Raw genomic sequence first — 23,003 nt, 5'->3', positions numbered from 1 at the left:
ACCTCTCCACCTCCCAGGAGGTGTTATTATGACCGATGGAGGATGTGTGGATCTTCCACTGGCCGTCCGGCAGCTCTAATGTCTGCAGAGTGAAGTAGCGCACTGGGGAAGAGCCGTCTCCCCCCGCACTCCAATGAAGACGAAGCTTATGAGACTCCACCCCTTTCTGAGGCACGGTGAGTCGACGAGGGGGCTGCGGACGCTCTGTGGGACATGTGGAATGAGGCATATGCATGTGTCACAGACCCGGCTCGGGGTTAAATGCAGTGAGCTCCGAAAGGCCACATGCTGTTTTGACAGTATGCTTTATCAGCTTTATGACTGATATTCTACTTTTACAGATTGACTGCACGAAACATGAGCATTTAAGTGAATAACATGAGTAGTTATTAGCTATAGTCACTTCTGATTCGTCACTGTTTATGTAAATGATTCCACAATTAAACAATAAACAAATTGATGACACAACTATGAATATGAAACATAATATTATATGAAATAATAATCAGAAAATCTTTTTTTTAAATGTTTTTTTTTTTTAACAGTTTATTGAACCTTTAGACAAAATATATGAAAAAAATTCTTAAAAAGTTATAAGTTATTTGTGATTGGGTATTTCATTGAGTATCTTATTAGATACATCAGGTTTTGATGGCTCATATAGTAAAATATAGGATAACTTGGAGTTCATGTTTGAATAAAAAAAGGAACAAACTGAGCAAAATTATGTAATTTTCTGATCAAAACTCTAGTTTTTATTGTGGGGTCAAAACATTCTGCAATTAAAAGAATGACTGAGGAATGTACAATTAAAAAAGTTCTTCAAAAGCCTGATGTTTCATATTTGATACCTATATTTTAACATGATTATCCTAAAAAATTATGTATGGATAATCAAGTAAACCTAAGTTGCTTCAGTTAAATATTAATATTGTCAACAAAATAAAAGTTATTCTTACATTTACTCATACTAAAAGGCCTTTTCCTAAAAAAATTATACTGTAAACTATAAGGTTCTAGGAAGGTGGTATATTTTAGACAGGTTTTTCAACAGTTTTACTCATGTTGATATTTCAGAGACCTTAGAAATTTGCATATCAAATACCAGCAATAAACCGGCTACAGGTTTCAACTTGTTAGATCATCCTTCAAAAGTACCTCTTTTTTCTGTGGTTATGACGATGGCCTCCTCCGGGGGTCCCCAGCCCTTTTGAGTGCGCGCTGTGATTTGGAACACGTACGCCGACTCTGGGATCAATCCCGTCACCGTGAACTGACGAGCGTTTGACCCCACCTCAACCGTGGTGAACTTGTTGGGATCATTGATATCCAGACGGTAAGAAATCTGATAGCCTGCAGTAAGAAAGCCAAAATTGGGTAAAAACTGCTGTAGTACATATTACATGACTTTGATATATAATATGATCATATTAGTATATTATATTAGTATATTATCCTTAATATTCAACAATGTTATTGATTTGACTGCACTGAGACTATTGGATGAGAGCTGAATTGAGCAGGGCGGTGACGTCACTGTTTTCTCCAGAGCTGCTGTATAGATAAATGAACTAAATGAATAACTAATGATGTTTACAATGGAAATGAATCAGCACTGACCTTTCTTAAGCTGGACAATGACACTATTTTCTTCTAGATCTGCTGTACACTTTGTTGCATTATTTTCCTGTTCTCACTGTAAAGATGCTTTGAAACTATCTGTGTTGTAAAAAGCGTTATATAAATAAAGGTGACTGACTAGTAAAGATCTGAGTGGAAACGAGTCTGTGTAGTGCTGTATGTGATGTACATATTCAAATGTGACATCTTTTTATATTATTATTCTATTATGAGAACTTAATAAGAGTAACAATATTTATAATTAATATAATAAAACAAATTATTATCATTATTAGTATATTAATTATAAATATTGTTCATATCAGTAAATTATAAATTATTTATAATAATTATTACTAAGTATACAAATTAATATGAGTAAATTATAATTCATATTAATGAATAATAAATATATATGAACATTTTATTAATATATTATATATTATCTTGAATTATTAAATAAAATAATTGAAGTAAATATCATTCAATATAATAATAATTTTTATTATAATGATTATAATGATTATAATGATTATTATAAAATGGTTAATATTAGTAAAATATTATTTATTTATAATAATAATAATTACTATTATATATATATATATATATATATATATATATATATATATATATATTATTAATAATATTCAAATATATATATATATATATATATATATATATATATATATATATATATATTTGAATATTATAAATCATAATAATATATTAACAACTTATTAACATGTTAATAATAATAATAATATTTACAATTAATATATTCTTAGTATTAATTATAAATATTAGAAAATATTGTATAACAACAACAATAATAACAACAACAATTAATTAATTCATTAACAATATTTAATTAATTTAATAATATTTACAATTACAGTTTTTCTCGATTGCTTAAACACATTTCTTGAAACTATGCCTTGTATTCTCAAAACTATAAACACATATCCATAACGTCTCACCCAATTCCCCAAACATCCTATTTTCAGGTCAAAATGAAGCTCTACACTCAAAACCATTCACTCTTGCTGAAAAACCAAACTTTGCCCTCAGACAGGACACACAAGCCCTCAAAATCACACACACTACAACATAGTCTAACACACTGGTGCAATAAATTCAAAACAACATTTCCAAAACTGGTAAGTTATGTTGCTTGTGGTTCCCCCCCTCACAAACCTTTTCACATGATGAACACAAAAGACACAACCAGTGGATACATTGGCACATTTTTATTCATACACAGAAAACACACACACAAAAACATTTTTTTTTTCCTGTTTTACTCTCTTTTTTTTTACTCTCTCCTCTAATTTTTTTTTTTATATTTACTTACAGTAAGATGTGTGTGACCAACATATGACAGTAAAAGAGCACACACAAACCATATTCTAATATGGAATTCGAATTGTATTGGAATGGTAAAGAGTGTTGGGACGTAACAGGAGGGCCTCCACTCAAGGAGACAATAGGAGACAAGGAGATGGACACGTCTAAGAATGTTCCACATATGGTTGAAATACCTAGAAAGATAACATTCTGGGAGTCAAGACTATAAAGGAGAAAGGATGCCCTCCCTTCACTGTCACACTCTGCAGCCACACTGTGTGACTGTATGACTGCTGGCCTTTTCTTGCAAGAAAATACACTTCATCAAAGACTATTGGAAATGTTTGTCTCTTATTGAGTGATAGAATTTTGTTTGCCACCACACCTCCATGAAAGTTCTCGAGGCGACGGTAAAGCGACTCAAATTTGGCCTTACTCATAGCCCAGCCTCCCTCATAGTCATACCATTGATAAAGACATGGGCAACTAGAGTGGCTTGAATTTCATCTGACACTGCTTGTCTTCTTGTCCTTGCCCTTCCTCCTCCTCCTTCTTATCCCTCCTCGATCTCTTCCTTCATGTCTTTCTGGATCCATTGTTCCAAAACGCAATAAACTGATTTGGGCCCTTTTATATATTTATTGAAGGATCTGATTGATGTGTGTTAAATTTTGACTCTTAGTGTTTCCACCTGGGTAATTGTGTGCTAACTGAGCTGAAGCTGTGCTGACTTGAGTGAACAATTTTGAATGCTAGTGCTTTCTAAATGACAACATGGTCTAAGCAATGAGAAATTAAGGGATTTGTGTGTAGAGTTTTGCAGTGACAGTTCAACAAATCTGACTCATGTGTCAAAACAGGGAATAGTGTTTATAGTTTAGGGAAATGGGTGTGCTTTTTGATAAATGGCGTTATGGTTTTTTTTAGTTCAAATTTTAGTTCAAAAGCCTGGTTATAGTGTTTAAGCAATCGAGAAAAACTGTAATATATTACCATTATTACTCAAATATGCAGACACACAAATAAGAATTAGGGGAAGGTTTTTAATATGGCTTTTTTTAATTCTGTTCATCACACAAAGCTATCGTATGGCTCAGAAGATGTGGAATATAACACACAAATTAAATGATACTTTTTGGTTTATGGTGTTGCTTGTGTCTTTTTGGAGCTTGACAGCAAGCATCTTCACACACTTTCAATGTAGGAAAAAGAACAGCATCAAAATCCTGGCATAGGCATATCATACAAACTATACACAGCATATTTCAAAACAGCTTGAAACAATTCATCCGATGTGTATCATTACAACGGTCCAAACATATGAGGCGTCACATTTCAGCTAAATACGTAAGGTCATTATACAAGTTTGCAACAGCAGCCTTCCTTCATAAGAGTTAATAACCCTCTCCTAACTGCAGACATGGCTCATTTCATTTTAATGCAGATGCTAAGACCAAAGTGTCCCGTGAAAGATTTCCAAAGTATGAGAACATGTTTTAACCTGGACGCGCTTATTACAGTTGAAAAGGTGTTTTTGACATGAGGCGGTGGAGAGATGGAGAGAGTTAAGTTCTCTGCAAGTGGGGGAATCTACAGAACGGACGAGAAAGGGTTTTTTATCTCAGTCACATGGGACGCTTGGTGTTAGCGTGCTCCGTTTGGAGGATTAGCACGATTTTACAGAGCTGGGGATGGTTTTAATTCAATGTTTTTTTCCCCTTTGCCTTGTCTTCGCAGATTCTTATTCGCCCTTTCTTCCCTTTTCTCTCTTCCTCCTTCCGAACGCACAGCTCGCTAAGATCCTCCTTTATTAAGAGGCCATCGCTAACCCAACTCAAAAAGCCCAGAGGGGCCTATGCAAAATCCTCTGCTTTTCCCGCTTGTTCCTGAGCTCTCTCTTTTGATGGTTTTTCTTTTCTTTTTTTACTTTTTTTTTGTGTTACGCTAGAGGCAGAAATCAACTAGAACACTTTTCTTCTTCTATTCTTCACTGTCTGAGTAGCTATTGCCCTGGACATGGAGAAAAGGAGGGAAAAGGACAAAAGAAAATGGGCAACAATCAACTGTTCAGGCTTTGTATTTTCCCTCATCTATCATGGTAGAGCTGTGACCCATGCCAGGTGGTTCGGTGCTCATTTTTTAATGTCTGGGTTGCCGTGGTGAGAGCAGTAAGCCGTGTAATTGGTCAGATTGTTGCCCCCTCGGTCAGGCGCATTTTATTTGTGCGCCCTGTTACCACAGGAATCACTGATCCCTAACCACAGGACACATCACAGCGGACACTCAACACTGTGAGAGAAGGAAAGGAGAGACCTTTCTACCACAAATATCACGTTTTTAGGACACGTTCATACCAGTCATATTCTAGTACCATTTAAATATCATATACATGGTATATGAATGTGGTAATAAAAAACTGTGGTAAATACATTTCATATTAGGATGTTGTTGTTTTGTCATATATATTTAATACAAAAATACAGTAAAAACAGTGAAATATTATTACGATATAAAATAACTGCGTTTTATTTAAATATATCTTCCATTGCGAATGAGAATTTTCAGCAGCCATTATTTCAGTCTTCAGTGTCACATGATCCTTCTGAAATCATTCTAATATTCGTAAAAAGGTGCAATATGTTTTTATCTCGGTTACAGATTAGAGTATTTTCTAGGCTTGCTATTATTTTTGTTGTAAATGTATCTGTTGTCCAGCTAATTTAGATCCACATTGTTCATAAAAATATGGCTATACAAATTGGTGAAATTTGAGAGTGAAAAATAAAAAAGGTAATTGCGACTTTCTATTCTCACAATTCTGACTTTTTTTCTCACAATTGCGAGTTTACATCTCACAATTCTGACTTTTATCTCAGAATTACGTGATATAAAGTCGCAATTGCAGGTTATAAAGTCAGAATTGCGTGATATAAAGTCGCAATTGTTTGTTACAAAGTCAAAATTGCGTGATATAAAGTCGCAATTGCATGTTATAAAGTCAGAATTATGAGATATAAACTCGCAATTGCGAGAAATATACTTGAAACGCGGAATTTTTTTCTCAGAATTGCATGTTTATATCTCGCAATTCTGGCTTTATAATACGCAATTGGGAGATATAAAGTCAGAATTGCATGATATAAAGTCGCAATTGCGTGTTATAAAGTCAGAATTGTGAGATATAAACTATTCTATAAACTATAAAAAGTCCATCTTTTTTTCCCTTAGAATTGGACTTTATATCTCACAATTGTGAGTTTATATCTCACAATTCTGAGAAAAGATGTCAGAATTGTGAGATATTTCTGAATTGCGTGAAAATAAATTGCGTGAAAGAATTGCGTGAAATAAAGTCACAATTGCGAGAAAAAAAGTCAGAATTCTGACTTTATAAGACGCAATTGCGACTTTATTTCACGCAATTCTGACTTTATATCTCGCAATTCTGACTTTATAACACGCAATTGCGACTTTATTTCACGCAATTCTGACTTTATATCTCGCAATTCTGACTTTATAACACGCAATTGCGACTTTATTTCACGCAATTCTGACTTTATAACACGCAATTGCGACTTTATTTCACGCAATTCTGACTTTATAACACGCAATTGCGACTTTATTTCACGCAATTGCGACTTTATTTCACGCAATTCTGACTTTATAACACGCAATTGCGACTTTATTTCACGCAATTCTGACTTTATATCTCGCAATTCTGAGAAATAAAGTCAGAATTGCGAGATGTAAACTTGCAATTGTGAGATAAAAAGTCGCAATTATCTTTTAAAATGTTTTATTCTGTGGCGGAAACAAGCTTCCATACACTTTAGATTAACTATGACTTTTGCCTCAAAAAACTCCTAATTACTGCTTATTAATAGTATGGCAGTTGTTAAATTTAGGTATTGGGTAAGATTATGGGATATAGAATAAGGTCATGCAGAATAAGGCATTAATATATGCTTTATAAGCTAATAAACAGCTAAGATCCTAGTAATATGCATGCTAATAAGCGACTAGTTAATAATGAAAATTGGACCCTAAAGTGTTAGCAAAAAATGTAAACTTAAGTTATCTACAATGACACTGCCCCTTAAATGTCTTCAATGTGTTTATCTACTTTTTGGACCTTTTAGAACACTAAAAAAGATTAGCTTGACTCTAAAACGTAGCTTCCCCAAAGCTGAGCACCGCAATCTACACGAGTCTCTGAAAGATGAAAGCAGGAATGTCACGCTGCCAATATCTCATGAAAACATGAAGAGCTGCGTACACAGCTACAGCTTAAACTATATGTTTTTACAAAAGCAACAAAGAGATTAAAGGTATGCAATTTTTTCCAATGTTAAAATACTTTCTCCTATCCCAACTTAAAGGATTAGTCCATCATTTACTCATTCTCATATCACTCCAAACGTTTATGAGTTTCTGTCTGTGGAACGTGAAACATTTTTGAATAATGTACCTTTTGCTTTTTCCATGAAATTACAAGGTATAGGATGATTGTAAGTTACAAAAAGGATTTTTACAGGTTTGACCGAAGTAAATAATTACAGAATATTAAGTGAACTAATTATTTAATATGGCTAGATGACTATAAGTAATTCTTATATTGATTTCCCAAAATGTAATTGTGTGAACATCTAGACCAAATGTAGGACCTTGGAGCAAATCAGACTGTGATGACGTCATCAATCATTGTTGCCATTTTGAGAAACTATTGAATAGTTTATAGGCGGTTAGATGTTTGGTATGTGTGTGAATGTTAAATGTTGATATTAATAAAATTTGAGTAAAACGTATCATATTCCCATTAAAGAAATTATGACTAAATGATACTCTGGGGCAGGGAAATTAGGAACCATGTGACCGAGAAAACGACATGTTATTAATGTAAAAGGAGGAAAACACAGTTATGCCCTGAGCTAAAGACAATTTCTAATTGGTCAGAATCCCTTTTAGTTAAAAACTCAAGACACAAACAAACTGCTGCTCTGTTCTAATCTAGTCTAAGATGAAGTTAGTTTTCTTTTCTTTCTTTTGATTTAGTTTCTTTTCAAAGTTTTGATTTCGCTTTCTTTTCAAAGTTAAGTTGACCCATGTCTCAAACTTCTACCTGCCTATGACACTATGCATTTCATCATCAGCCAACGCACCATCGCGATTGGCTTCTCTAGACGTCACCAGACCGCACGTGAATCAACGAACCTTGGAAACAGATAAGGGAACCCCCTTCACAGACGCAATCCAAGAAATGCAAGTAATACCTAGTTTCTACCTGAACTGGTGTATTAAAGGGATAGTTCACCCAAAAATCATTAATTTAGCCCTCGCATTGAGTTTTCAATGAGGCTATTATCGCGCCAGATATAATCATAATAGTTCAATGGTTTTGTTTGTATTTAAAGAGATGTATCTTATGTTTTTTGCTTACAAGTTAATGTCTTAAACTTCTGATTTTGTTTCCGTGCTAATAAATACTTTGCATATTAATATCCATTGCAAAGTTACAGCCAATCAATTGATTGTTGGACTATTCATTTGATCTACTGTAAAACAGTGATTCACAGTAACACTGGCCCAATCAATGACACGAGTTTGATGTGATGTGGGTGTCTGTCTATCCAACCAATGGCAATGGCGGTGTTTGGGAAACTAGTAATTATTTTCACAACTCCGTTTGGTGATTCTAGTAGCACTGGAATTACAAACTTCATCCTTAAGTCCATAAATGAATCAATGCAAAGGTGAGACGGAGCTAAAATATGAGAGATATAAGAGAGACAGAGAGCCTGATAGAGAATAAGAGAAAGAGTGTGATGAATAAAAGAGAATGATCATGTGTGAGAGAGATACTGACAAAAAGGGAGAGAGAAAAAGAAAGAGATATTAAATGCCAGAGCAAAAAGAGACACCAGAGAGAGAGACCTCGGCTCATTCCACCAATCAATATTTGCCAACAGGCTCTCGCTTTCAATACATTATCACTGAAACTCATTTAGGAGCTATATAAAACAACAACAACAACAGATTACCATGCATGACATGTTTAGCATAAAATATACACTGCAAAAAAATTATTGTTGTATTGTTTTGCAATAAACACGCACGCACACACACACACATTTTTTATGTTTTTGGAAGTCATGAAATCCTTCAGTAAATCATTCTAATACAGTATATTGATTTGGGGCTTAAGAGATATTTATTATTATTATTAATGTTATAAAAAATCTTATGTATGACTGCAGAAGACTTGGAATATAGCACACGTCATATGGACCACTTGAATGATACTTTAATGGCGCTATAATGTTTTATTATTCTTCAAAATTATTATTCTTTGTTATTCTTCAAAAATCTTAAAGGGGTCATATAATGCCATTTTTGTACAAGCTAATATGATTCTTTAGGGTCTAAATTAAAAGTTTGTAATATACTTTAATTAAAAATTCTCATTAGTATTGTAAGAAAACACTAATTTTACCTGGTCAAAAACAGCTCTGTTTTCAGAACGCCGTTTCAGTGCATGTGTCTTTAAATGATAATGAGCTTTGCTCACCCCGCCCCTCTGTTCTGTGGGTACACCGTATCTAACACATTAACCACGTGTTATTCGTTATAAACGTGTGATTATGAATTATATTGAGAACGTCGTACATAGAAAACATGCAGTAATGTACCCTGAGTGTAAACCTTAGACGCATTCATTGTGAAGCCTGCAGCAAGGTTAGCAAATTTCGCAAAGATTAATATAAATACTAATATAAAGGTTAATAAAACATTACACTCACATCTTCTGGAGGTTCAGCAGTAACACGTTGGTACCGATCCGTTTTTTCTCGTTTGTAAAGCTGTCTGGTGTGAAATGATTCGCGTAAACATGAAAGCATGGATGATCGTGGGGAATCCCCGTGAGGGAATCCCCGCGTCAATCCTTTGGGCATATTGCTTCAAAAACAAAACTCAGCCACTGCATCTTCAACGGCTCAGATTTAGGAACATCCAAATGACTGCTGTGTTCCTTATTACATCTAAGAACAGAACACCACAATCGCTTAGACGCCATTCTACTCCAGCATATCAACAATGGCGGACTACTATGACGACGGCTGTCACAGCTCGCTCAGGGCGGGTCTTGTGTTGAAACACGGCTGTCAATCACAATCGCGGGAGGGGCGTACGATCTTATGACGTCACAATATCGAACGGCTTGATTTCATAGATGGTCAAACATATATGGAGATTAAAACAAAACCACTGGATGGATTTTAATCATGATAGGATGGTTGTGTACAGGCACTGCCAACAGACATTTCAGTGCAATCAACTTGTAAAAGTGCATGTACCATTATATGACCCCTTTAAAAAATACAGTCATACAGGTGAGTAAATGATAACAGAGTTATTAATTTCTAGGTGATCTACTCCATCAGGAAGAAAGATTTTATGCAGCGATCTGGTATTCTTTTCTTAATCATTTTATAGGTTTTCTATCTGAAATGCCTCCAAGGTCTCTTAAAGGCATCAATGCCTCATTCACGCCATACAGCCAGACGTTCAGTAATTGAAAATCAACACAGAAGACTGGAAGACCCATTGAAAGTGCTGTTTGAAAGTCACATTATCAGCGTATCCTCACGTATGAAACATATTACAAAGATCTGGGAGGATAAAATGAGTGCTGGAACACTGACAGCTCTGCTTTGATTGAAGATTTTTAGTTTATATCGCTCAATCCTACAGGGAACGATTGATCCAATCAGCAGAAAGCTCTGTGTGCGAGTGTGTGTAGAAAACAGACAGAAGGCAAGAGATCATCCGAGGTAAAGAGGCTTCACATTTCTATCACTATTAAGGGATTATATGATCCATCATGGGTGGTTAAGTGTCCATAATCCAGTCATCTCTAGCTGCGAATCAGCACGTCCCGTAGTCTTGATAACGGCAAAACTGAGGCGGTTTAATCTCAATACACGGTTGAAATCCCAATTCACAAAATCTCATGACACGCGCACATACTAACTGACTTAAACGCAATACACAGCATGTCCTTGCAATAATACAATTTCGGCTCAGGGCGCAATGGGAACAAACATACCTTCTTTAAGGTCTTAAACGTCATTTTTACAGGAGACGAAATTACATTCTTGTAACCTTTGCAAAGATATAAGTACTTCTATAGCTTTATATAAAAACAACAGAACAGTGATTTCCTCAATGCTAACCTACATGTTATGATACTAAAACAACAGAAGTCCTCATTTATATAGCTAGGTAAATGTGTGTGGCTGGCTGTGTAACGTCTATGCTCTCTTACCCATAATGATACCGTTTGGCTCTGAGGGAGGTTGCCAGACAACCCTGACAGACGTGAGACGCACTTCTGGAAACACCAACCTGACAGGCGGACCAGGAACTGGAGAGAAGAGAGGGAGGGTGAGAGAGGATACACAGTCGAGCATGGTATTTAAAACAGATTACTGTAGTCCACACACTGATTTCTGCAAACGTAGAATACATTTCAAACACTTCAAAACCTGTTTGTGGGACCAAGCTTTTATCTCGGCCACGATAAATGTGACATTTTAATCTCTTAACACGCACATACAAAGCCTCGCTGTAAACTTCTAATTCCATAAATCCATAAATATAAATATTAGTGATTCATAATCCCTCATCAAACACATTTAACTCTGCCAGTGGACACTAGGCCAACAGCGCTGGTAATCCACTAGTTTTGATATGTGTGTGTGAGTCAGTGTGTGTAGAGAATAATCACATAGACATTCCAGTATCTGGTATCCCTGGTCTCCCCGTACATTTCCGAATGAATGTTGCTCCATTGAGCCGATTAAGAAAAATGACAGAAAGAGGGCATTTGTCATTCCGCTGGCAAGACTCCACAGTTCACATATGAACACACTCACTCATTTCAAAGGGGAAGATGGCAGCGCTTACTTCCCTGTGCTGGGGATATATGAATGCAAACATGCGAGTGTATATTTCTGAGAGAAGCTTCCCGAAGGAAATTGTATTGCTCAGAGGTTGCTCTATTATAGCTCAGGAGATTTAATGAGGTTTTCACTTGGTTGAATCTCATGAAAACTGTCAAGTAATGCCTGTGCCATATTTTCAACTCCAGATTCAAAAGAATCCAGATTATTATTTTTTTCCCCTACGATGCCATTAGCTTCATGATAACTAAGCACATTTGCCTCCATAATTTTACAAAAACCTCTCATTACTGCAATGTGAAAAGCATTTTAGTAATAATTTCACAGTAAATTTGTAAAACAAAATAATAGTAAATATACAAAATAATATTTAATTCACAAAATTGATCCTTTTTAATTGTACTGAATATTTAATATTTAATTATAAATAAATTATAAGTAAAATGAATAATAAATCATTAAAAAATAATATTCATATAAATAAAATAATTATGAATACAATTATTAAAATAATTATAGTAGTTGAATATTGAATAATTTAAGTTATTATTTTTTAATAAAAAATGAGCGATTGCTTTACTTTATTACAATGACATTTTTCTAATGGCTAATTACAGAACTGAGAAGGCTTTTAAATGGGCCATAAAATGAAAGCGCTCATATAGCTTGGAATCTCTGACTTTTATTTGCCGACTTTTTCACATGCAAGCACAGTTTTAGGCTCTAATGAGAAACAGGAGATGGACTTGAGAATACTGGGGTCTTTTTTTCTCAGAAGAAATATCTGAAATGTAGTCACCATTTAATGTCATTGCTGTCTGGGAGCAAATTTTCATTAGTTTCATTAGTGGTTTTTCTTTTCTATGTGTGAGTGAGAGTTTGGTTCAGACAGGTGACTCAAGCGATACAATGATGCAAGGTGAGGTTTCATGCAGTGGGGGCACCGGGAGACCAGGCGAGTGTGTCAGCGAATATGCATTTGTGTTTGTCTGTGTCTAGAGCCACGTGGGAGGTAATGCCAGTCTGAATGCTGGGCACAGCTGGAAACCACCAGAGCATGAAGCAAGACATAACTTAGAGCTACCATTATGAATGTGTGTGCGTGTGTACTGGTGTGTGAGTGTGTGAAGGAACATCTGCTAAATGGGTAGCTTTCACTCAAAGTCTAATTTTGACCCAGTGTGTGCGCGAACATTTATTTTTGCTTTTATTATGCATGTACGATTTGTCATAACCAGTGGGAACATCTGAAGAATTAGATGATGCATGTTGCTCAGTGGGCGGTGCATTGATTTTATTGGTTGCTTACCATCATCCTTGGTTCTCTCAAATGTGGGGGGGAGGCTGGGTGGTCCATCTCCGACACGTGTAAATGCGAGCACCTGGACCTCATACACGATGAACTTGCCAAGGTTCCTTAAAAGAAGCAAGTGAGTCTGGTTCCCGTTCACCAGCTGGACCTGGGGAGCCCGCTCAGAATCTTTTTCTCTGTATAATACCTAGAGATAAAGGGAAATAAATATAGGTCACAGTTTTGATGTGCTATAGAGTGTTGGAACATCCTAAAATCAACAACATACATATAGTGTGTAGTAGTGCTTGTTAATTACTATTACTCATGCTAAAGGTTAGGGATTTGAGCAAACCACTGGTGGAGGATAAAAGAGATCAGAATATCATAGAGACGCAGAGATGAACTCTTTTGACTTGTATCAGTAGGTAACCACATAGCAACCGCTCACAAAACCTTAGCATTGCGTCAACAACTTTTGCATGTTAAACATCACTGTTTCTTCAGATATCAGTTCCAGTTTTGCCTAACTTGGGTCTTGACTTCAGAAGAGATCAATAATTAATTGTGTTATTTCATTTCCCCCCACTTTTTACAGTCTAAGCATTTTATCAATTGGCTTCTTCCGACAGTGTGTAAAAGGAAAAACTGTTTCAGCAATTTCAGGATCTTGCATCATGTCACTCTACACAGCCTAAGCAGAAATTTGACAAAGCCTTATTCAAGCAACAGCAGCGAACATGGTTTTCAATAGCTTAACACAGTTTATAGATGTGTTCAAAATGAACTCAATATGAACTTTGTCCGGCTGAATATGTGCATTAAAGCATGAGGAAGAACTTTTGTAGATATGCGTATAAGCAGCGCTTTGTGGTATAAAGTGCCTTTGGCGGATGATACAAACATTAGATGTGTAGAAGTGTACTCCATATACTTTTTTTGCTATGGTGCATCAGAGTTGCTCCTGAGTGGTTCTGCTATGTGGTTGTTAGGGTATTCTGGTTGGTTTCTTACATTTCCAGATCAAAAGAGCCAAGGTGCCTACATGTGGATATGGCTCAGTTGCCTCCTTCAAAGAAAGCCCATGGGATTTTTTGCACATTTTAAGACATAACACTTAAAAGTCTCAATGAAATGGAAGTAGCGACCGAGCTTTTATTCCATACTGTGACAAATATCCGAGTGTATCAGATTATCTGAAAAAATGTAGGGCGTGGACTTGGCACTATCCATTGGTTGTTGATTGGATGGAAGCAAATCATCCGTCATCAGAGAGAAGCGTGTCGTTTCCCCGAAAGATCAAGTTATGACATTTTGATTAAACATTACAAGGTCAAAAAAATTTGGAAAATGAAAGGAAACATGGATGAATCATTTACAATAAGATCTATAACATACATAGATAGGGTGAATTCTCATTTCATAAAGGGATAATTGACCCAAAAATCATACTTCTCATTTAGATAAGGATGGCATGTTGTTTTAAACCTGTGTTCTTCTGGAGAACATAAAACAAGATATTTCAATGAATGTTTCAAAATAAAAGAATATTTTGAAATATTGCTCAGTCTTACTTGTCAACACTATTTTGGACCCCAATGCCTTTCATTGTCAAAAATGAACAGTAATTTTTCAAAATACCTTTGTGTTCCACAGGAGAAAGAAAGTAATATAGGTTTGGAACGACATGTTATGACAGAATTTACATTTTTGGGTGAACTTTAATAATAATTGATTGCCTGAAAAAGCAATTTAAAATGATTCCAGTCAGACATCTCCATATACAGTACAAATTCACCCTGCTACAGAGTTTCGGCAGACAGAACTCTCCAGTTAAGTCTGTGGGGGATTTTAAGGGTCTCAAAGCATTCCCTTTGATATAGTAACCGTACCTTGTAACCAAGGATGTGTCCATTCTTCTGGTGCTCAGGGACTAAACCCCAGGTGACCAATACACTCGTGGAGCTCATTGCTTCAGTGGTCACATTTTCAGGGGCGCCAGAGGGAACTGAAAACACACCCATATAAAAAGCCATTTTATAGTAAAGCAAAAACCTACTCAAGGCTGTTACAACACTTAAAAGCTATAACAATATGATAAAAAAGACACCAATAGTGGCATTTATCATTAATAATTATAAGAATAAACAATTCTAGCAAGTAATACAGTTCATTAGCCTAAGGCTCATGTCTCAATAGCCGACTCAAAACGAATCATTTTGGTCAGGGTTTCGCATTTACTGACTATTTTTTGCTGAAATCTCACGCTCTTCTATTGAAGTCTGCCACATTCATTGATTAAAAACAGAAGAGGGCTGACAGCTTAAACAACAGCCTCTGACTTTTCTCTCTGATTCCCTGTCATGTGAAGCTCAGTGATATAAGAACAGGAGAACTGGTGAGCATAAACACTTGTAATGGACTGTTTTAAGATACAATTCAAAGCTTTACCCTGTTAATGTGGGTAATGTGTATTTGTTCCTTCAGGGCTTGCCAGCATATGTTCATGCACAGCTTCAGTGAGAAAAAAGACAAGACACTTTCTTATTCTTTTAGAGTAGAACTGCAGAAAAAATTGTGTATGCAAGTTTTGCATCTGCTGAGGAAAATTATCCAAGGAAATTTGGCGGTTCTTCAGTGTAAGAAGGATTTCTAAAGTGTGATATTCTAGGACTGGAAAAGTCTTGAAAATTTAAAATCTTCAAAGGTTATTAAAAAAGTTGTGGAAATTTCTATAGTCAATGGATTCTTTTTTCTAGGTACACTACTGTTCAAACGATTGAGAAAGGTAAGATATTTGGGGCCAGATTTACTAAACAGGGCAAATTAGCGTGAGAGCGCAATTCCATAAAAGCGCCGATGGGAGTGGAAAGTTCTGCGTGTGATTTACTGACGACAAATTAAAGAACATAGATGCAGCCGGATCATTTCCATAATGACCAACGCATTATACCAAGAACAGCGCAAATTGTGTAGGGTAGCATAGGGTCGCAAAGAAGCAGAGCCAATGATAATAAGGTGCGGGTGATCTACAAACAACACAGGCACAAAACGGGTTAAGACATGCTTTTTTGGGCGGTAAATAATGGCGCAAATAACAGTAAGTTGACTAGCACAAACCTTAGTAAATCACCTTGCGTGATTCGTTTAAATACTCTCCTCCCATAAATTTTGTGTCTGAAAGGGAAACTCCTAGCTTGGTTAAAACCAGACCATTCTCAGTAGTAACTGAGTTATGGTCTGGCAATGCTCCATAGACAAATCATTTCCAAAGGGGCGTCACCAACGGACGTCGCTCAAATGCCTCTGGGCGCAATTGGATAGACCTAAAACCAATCAGAGCGATCGGCATTGTGTAAAGCCATATGCTGCGTCCCAAATCGCCTAAGTTACACTACGTCATAAAAGTATGTACTCTTTTTGTGAAGAAAAGGTATTTACTTTTGAATGTGTAGCAAAAAAGTAGGCAAGCTTTGGGACATACTACTTCGTCATCTTTATCGGACGGATCTGCCGCCGTGCATCCTGTCACTTAAACTGCCCTGTCAATCATCGTGTCACAGTTAAAATCCTCTATTAAATCTAATTTATTTTCCTACTGTTTCGGAGAGAAATGTAGTAGCACGTTCATCTGCCAGTGGGTCTTTCATGGAGACTGTCCTCTTGTGTTTGCAATTTGAATATAATAATGCATTTAAAAGTTGAACGGACGTCGCTCAAATGCCTCTGGGCGCAATTGGATAGACCTAAAACAAATCAGAGCGATCGTTATCGTGTAAAGCCCGGCTCAACGTTTCTGATTGGTGCCGTGATTTCTAGGCCATGGAAATGGGCTTGAATGAGCTCTTTGCCAGACTACTTCTCGAGCAAATCTGAATTTGCCGGAAGTTGTCTGGGTTTTCCCAGGCTAGGAAACTCCTACAAATGCATATGCATTAAGGTCAGTCGCAAAAATAACTGTCCATGCCTATTCAGCGCTAATTTTTTATTGCGTAAATCCTGACAGTATTTTTTAATGGCAAAAGAGGGTTTGTGTTAGCGCAAGCTTTTAGTACTGGTAAATCTGTCCCTTAATGATTTTGAAATAAGTCTCTTATGTCTAATTTCTTTAAAAAAATGTTTAAAAAAACAACAACAACTTACTGACCCCCTAACTTTTGAACAGTAGTGTATGCTCAGTTCTAAAGCATTTCTTCCACGAGAAATGACTCTTTATGAGTGTGACCTCTATAACATGATGTTTTAGAATGCATATTGAGTCACAAGCAACAGAAAAAGTAATGGGCAATCAGATGTTTGAAACCAGTAAGTGGCCACTGCCAAGGACACAAGTGCCACCAGCTGCCTCTGATCATTTCATACTTTCTGGATGTTGAGTTGTCAAGATCATTAACTCAGCAGGGAGTCGCTGGGTCTGCTAACGGCCACCCGCTGAGAGACGCGGCCTCGGGCAAATACTCCATCTGAGTCTCCAGCGACTATGCAAATGAGGCTTGCGACTAAAAATCGGCTAGTGAGATGCTGGCTAAACTGCAGCTTGTTTAGAGTTCCTAAATAAATGCAGCAACTTGTGGTATTAATATAAAAATCAAATGACATGTCTTTATAAGAATTTTACATAAATACCTGTCTTATATTTTATTTATTTCTTATAAAACACAACTGAAATGCAAAATGATCAAGATGGAAATGAGCAACTATATTTTGTTTCTTTTCCTCTAATACAGGAACAAATAATATTAAACAAACTTCGTTGATCATTTATTTTGATCGTTACTTTTGTAAAATCAAAAGTGGAGAAGCTACATCTAAAGCAAGCATAGTGTGTCACCTGACTCTTTAGTTTTGCCCAGCACAGGACTGCTCCAGGGTCCAGGCCCGATGCCGTTGTAGGCCTGAACGCTCAGCTCGTACTCCGTCCACTCCTCGAGTCCCTCCACTGTCACCTCTCGAGACAGGCGCTCAGAAACCGTCTCCACCCGGAGCGTCCCGAGCCCGTCTGCTCTCTGTGCACGCACACGGTATCCCACACTTTCAGGATTTCCATTATAAGCTGGCTCTGGAAGAGGCTACAAAAGATGAAGAGGAAAACATTGGAGCAGGAAAGACTCTGACACACATACAGTACATCAATAAGAAGACCCAAAAACTATTATTTGGATTCTAAATAGAATGGCTAACAAACTAAACTGTGTGACAGGATACAACATTTTGAAGATTTCAGGCATAGTACTGGTGGTAAGATTGGAAACTACAATTTTTGAAAGAAGTCTCTTAGGCTGCACTTATTTAATCAAAAATACAGTAAAAACAGTAATATTGTGAAATATTATTACAATTTAAAATAATAGTTTTCTATTTTAATAAATGAAAAATTGGCAAAGATGGCAAAGCTGCATTCTAATATAATGTATATAATCCCATTCTAATATAATGATTTGGTGCTCAAGAAACAGTTCTTATTATTATCAATCTTGAAAACAGTTTTTTGTGGAGATAATGAGAGAAATTATTACTTTTATTCATCAAGGATGCATTAAATTGATCAAAAGTGACAGTAAAGACATTTATAATGTTACAAGAGATTTCTATTTAATAAATGCTTTAATTTAATTAATAAGTAAATGCAAATAAATGCTGTTCATTGAACTTTATATTCAGGTACTGTATGCTCAACTTTTCAAGCAAAATATTTCACAAAAAAATGGAATCATGCCTATTTTGTTGTCTAAACCACCATTCAAAAGTTTGGATTAAATTTAAATTGCATTAAATTGTTTAAAAGTGACAGTAAAGACATTTAAATTGTTACAAAAATATTTATATTTCAAATATATGCTGTTCTTTTGAACTTTATTATTTGATTATTGATTTTAATATATTATTTGATAATATCAATATATCAAGAATCAATATATTGATTATTTGATTTTAATATATTTTGAATAGTAACAATATTTCTGTACACTACTATGATACATTTATTTGAAGAATAATACTGTATTCTTCAAATAAATGTAGCCTTGGAATATGTAAGACACTTGGTAGTGTATAATATCAGACTTAAAAAACTTTTAAAGAGAAACTTAAGTTATCCAAACACATTTTGGGCAGTTATATTGGTATATAGTGAAATTTAAGAGCTAAAATAGTTGAACTAATTTTCTGCAAGTTAATCTATACTCAACAGGAATTGGAAATGAATGTCACAGAGCGCATCCTACGAGCTAAGTTCTACGATGATCTGGATGAATGAAAACCTTCACAAGCGTCAAATTGTGTGCAGCAAACAGAAAGAAAGTTCCTTAATCTCCTCATAAACATAAATTAAATGACATTTGAAATTGGCTGTAATGCAGCTCAGTCCCTCGCCTGCTTCAGCTGTGCGTTGCGCATTGGCACATGGCTCAGAGACATTTCCCAGCATCAGATGCCAAGAGTTTGCACATGGTTGCTCGCCTAGTACTTTTAATACCCACTCCAAACCTTACGATGTTCACAGCTTCAGTACATTGACTGCTTGAAGCGTTTCAATTAAAATGCTTTTGGCTAGTTGACGAATGCAAGTGACTTCATAAATACGGGCCAAATCAACGTTTCAGTCCTTATGGTCTCCACAATAAGCTGTGAATATTTAGTTGGTTGCAATATGATGTTTTGATATATGATGTGAAATCAAAAACAAAACAAAGCTATCTCATCCATGTACATTTTTCTAACTAGTCATGGTTACAACAAGCAATAAGCTTGTTGATGAGCTTGTTTTATTTCCAGTCAGTTTAACTTTCCTGGTTAACTAGGTCAGCTTTGACGAAATTTTCCATCATGAGGTAACTCTGGGTTTCCGTGTTTTCACTGTTTTCACACATCTTCTGAAAGAGTACTGAATCTCTGGATCAAAACGCAGGCAAAAAAGGAGCAGAAACAAGCGATAAAAGCTAATGCACGTTGTAGTCTTTTCTGTGTGCTTTTCTCAGCTTTTTGTTCAAAATGTTGCTTTTTTACTTACACACAATCAAGAGTTGAGATAGAATAAAACCTTTTTTTTGGTTTGTTTAAAAGTAGAGGCTCTTTCTTTTGATACACACAGATATTGACAACAAATTATGGGGGCCAAATTACATTTTTGGGAAAATGGTCAAAAACGCTTTCGGTGGCTGACAACTTTTTTTTTCTTTTTTTTTTTTCGCTGGTGGTGAAACCAGTTAAACTAGAATATGAGTAGCTAGCGAATAAGACTCAGGTTTTTGTGTTTGCAAAATGTACAGGCGGAATGGTTTTGCTAGTTCACCTCATTATGAGAAATGAAAATTAGCTGAAATACTTCTGAAACTCAATGCATTTCCACAGCAACTGCTCATAAAATACATCTTACAGTGTAAATTCTCCTCATTAAAGACTCGAGAAACGTGGGTTACTTGGCAAATGACGGGGGAGCGGTAAAAGTATAACCTTTTCTTCAATGGCAGCTACATGGAAGTTTTAGTACGAGCTTAATAAATTATAATCCATAAAAAAGAGGTTATAGGTCACTGTTTTCGGTTTCAGCGCTTGCAAAGTACTGCATTAAGCACTATTATGTCCTGAGGGTCATTTTTTCGGCAACAGCACCCCACAAATGTGTTGCTACGGCCAGCGGAGGCTTTGCAGGAGCTGTTTTTTTTAGATTAAATGGAATCCTGTCTTATGAAATGACAGCTTTCATGTTATGTGCCTCTACAACTCAAATTCTTCGATCGCTCTTCGGGCTTTGAAAAGGTGAGAGGGGAAAAAAAAAGGAGAATTGAAGGAGTAAATAACAGCAATTACATCTGATACTGACAGACACCATGGCTCGTAATAGCAGAAAACACAGAGAGGAAAAGTAAGCTGTCAAACTCTTCCAGCATAAGTGTGCAGCAGACAGTATTTTTTGTCTATCTCTGCGTGTGTTTGAGTGTGCGGAAATCGCTATATTTGCATGAGTGCTCCAGTTTTAATGATAATGTTCACACGAAAATCCATAACCACCTTGTTTCCATGCAGCAAGAAAACCTTTTAAAGCTCCTTGGTTCTTATAAATGGCATATAAATATTAGAGGGAAACAACAAAAAAAAAAATTATATTTGTCTGGCGCTAATGATACATGCTTTTATCAGTTTTAAAATGATCTAAAATCAAAATCACAATTATTTATCATGTATGTATGTCTGATGTAGACTTCACCAATTCGATGGCATTTGACTTTGATGTCACCACAGAAGTCTTCTGTGACATTTTAAAAGTATTCAGATATTTTTGTCAAATTCCATGTGGATATTATTTTTATTTTATCTTATTAGATTATTTATGAATGGTATTTTATATCCTGCATTAAACTGTTAATGTTGTTTGATTTACTCATTGTTTACTCTGATTGGGAAAATTAAAAAATCATATCACCGTTCTACACATAAATATATTAACTATCAAATGTGCAGAAATGTAGAAGCAGTTCGGAGTCTGTAAGATTTTTTTAATGGTTTTGAAATAAGCCTCTTATGTTTAAAAAGGCTGCATTTATTTGATAAAAAATAAAGTAATATTGTGAAATATTATTACAAATTAAAATAACTATTTTCTGTTTTAATATATTTGACAATGTATTTTATTCCTGTGATGGAAAAGCTGAATTTTCAGCAGCCATTACCCCAGTTTTCAGTGTCACATGATGCTTCAGAAATCTAATCCATCATTGCAGAATAAAATATATATATATTTTTAAATCTTACTGACCCCAAACTTTTTAATAGTATAGTGCAGAACACAAAATCACATTTACATGCAGAAAACCTGGACTTGGTGTGAACTTGACCATAACTGTTTGAGGATTGTGTGTGTGTGTGTGTGTGTGTGTGTGTGTGTGTGTGTGTGTGTGTGTGTGTGTGTGTGTGTGTTTGTCCCTTTCTCACCTCCCAGCGAATCCTCAGGCTGGTTTCACTTGCAGAAAACACTGTGAGATCTGCCGGGGCCACATCTGGATTCGACTGCAGGGTCTGCATCTTACGAGAGGGCTGACTGAAGGGACTCGAACCCACAATGTTCACCTGCTTCATCCTGAACCTGCAAGGCATATGTAACAGGGGATTTTGGACAGGATAACAGATCTCTACAGCCTCTGATCATCTGTAATCCCTTTAGGACAAGATTGTGTGCCGAGAATCAGAAGACAATCTTTCCACAAGACCTTGAGAAAATCAATTAAGGAGGGAAATAGAAAAGGGGAACGAAAGAAAGAGATAGAGAATGAAGAAATGAAACAAACAAAAAAAGATAGCAGGAGATTGTAGGGAATACTGGGATTGTAACAAGCGTTTAAATATTGAAAGGTCATAACCAACTGAGATTTAAACACCGAAACTGAAACAGTTAACGTTTGTGAAGGTCCTTTCACACTGGAGCTTTTGGACCGTTTCTCACCACATTTTGGTTAATTTGATTGATGTGAAAGTGGTTTCCCGTTTGGAAAAGGAGAAAGGCTCACCTGTATTGAGTGAAGGGGATGAGATTGGGAATCTCCAGAGTGTCTGAGGCTGGCGGACGGTCTTTCTCGAACAGAACCTTCCATTCCCCTTCCTCTTCCTCTTCCTCACCCACAGTCCCTACCTGTGGCCACACAGAGGATGTGTTTGAAGTGAACAATGTTCTGCCTACTGCATACTACACTGAATATAGACACTATTTAAAAAGAAAACCACACACGCATGAAAGAATATGCAGTATGACAAACAAACATTTTAAACTGTAGTATGTTTCATTACATGAC

The 23,003-nt window shown here is 36.0% G+C and overlaps 1 protein-coding gene across 1 annotated transcript in view; it reads right to left on the bottom strand.

Moving 5' to 3' along the window:
- sdk1b (sidekick cell adhesion molecule 1b) overlaps nt 1-23,003 on the bottom strand; it is a 246,457-nt gene that overhangs the window by 29,269 nt on the left and 194,185 nt on the right. The window contains exons 25-32 of the mRNA XM_079896655.1: nt 22,722-22,843; nt 22,150-22,300; nt 18,050-18,287; nt 15,111-15,226; nt 13,237-13,426; nt 11,291-11,389; nt 1,159-1,353; nt 3-204 (exon numbers count right to left, since the gene is read on the bottom strand). Of these exons, the coding sequence (XP_079752781.1) occupies nt 3-204; nt 1,159-1,353; nt 11,291-11,389; nt 13,237-13,426; nt 15,111-15,226; nt 18,050-18,287; nt 22,150-22,300; nt 22,722-22,843 (1,313 nt within the window). The remainder of the gene's footprint in view (nt 1-2; nt 205-1,158; nt 1,354-11,290; nt 11,390-13,236; nt 13,427-15,110; nt 15,227-18,049; nt 18,288-22,149; nt 22,301-22,721; nt 22,844-23,003) is intronic.

The sequence above is a fragment of the Squalius cephalus genome (assembly GCF_949319135.1).
Source record: "Squalius cephalus genome assembly, chromosome: 2".
Classification (NCBI taxonomy): Eukaryota; Metazoa; Chordata; class Actinopteri; order Cypriniformes; family Leuciscidae; genus Squalius; species Squalius cephalus.
The sequence above is the reverse complement of the archived record's forward strand: the minus strand, read 5'-3'. Positions and strand labels throughout refer to the sequence as shown.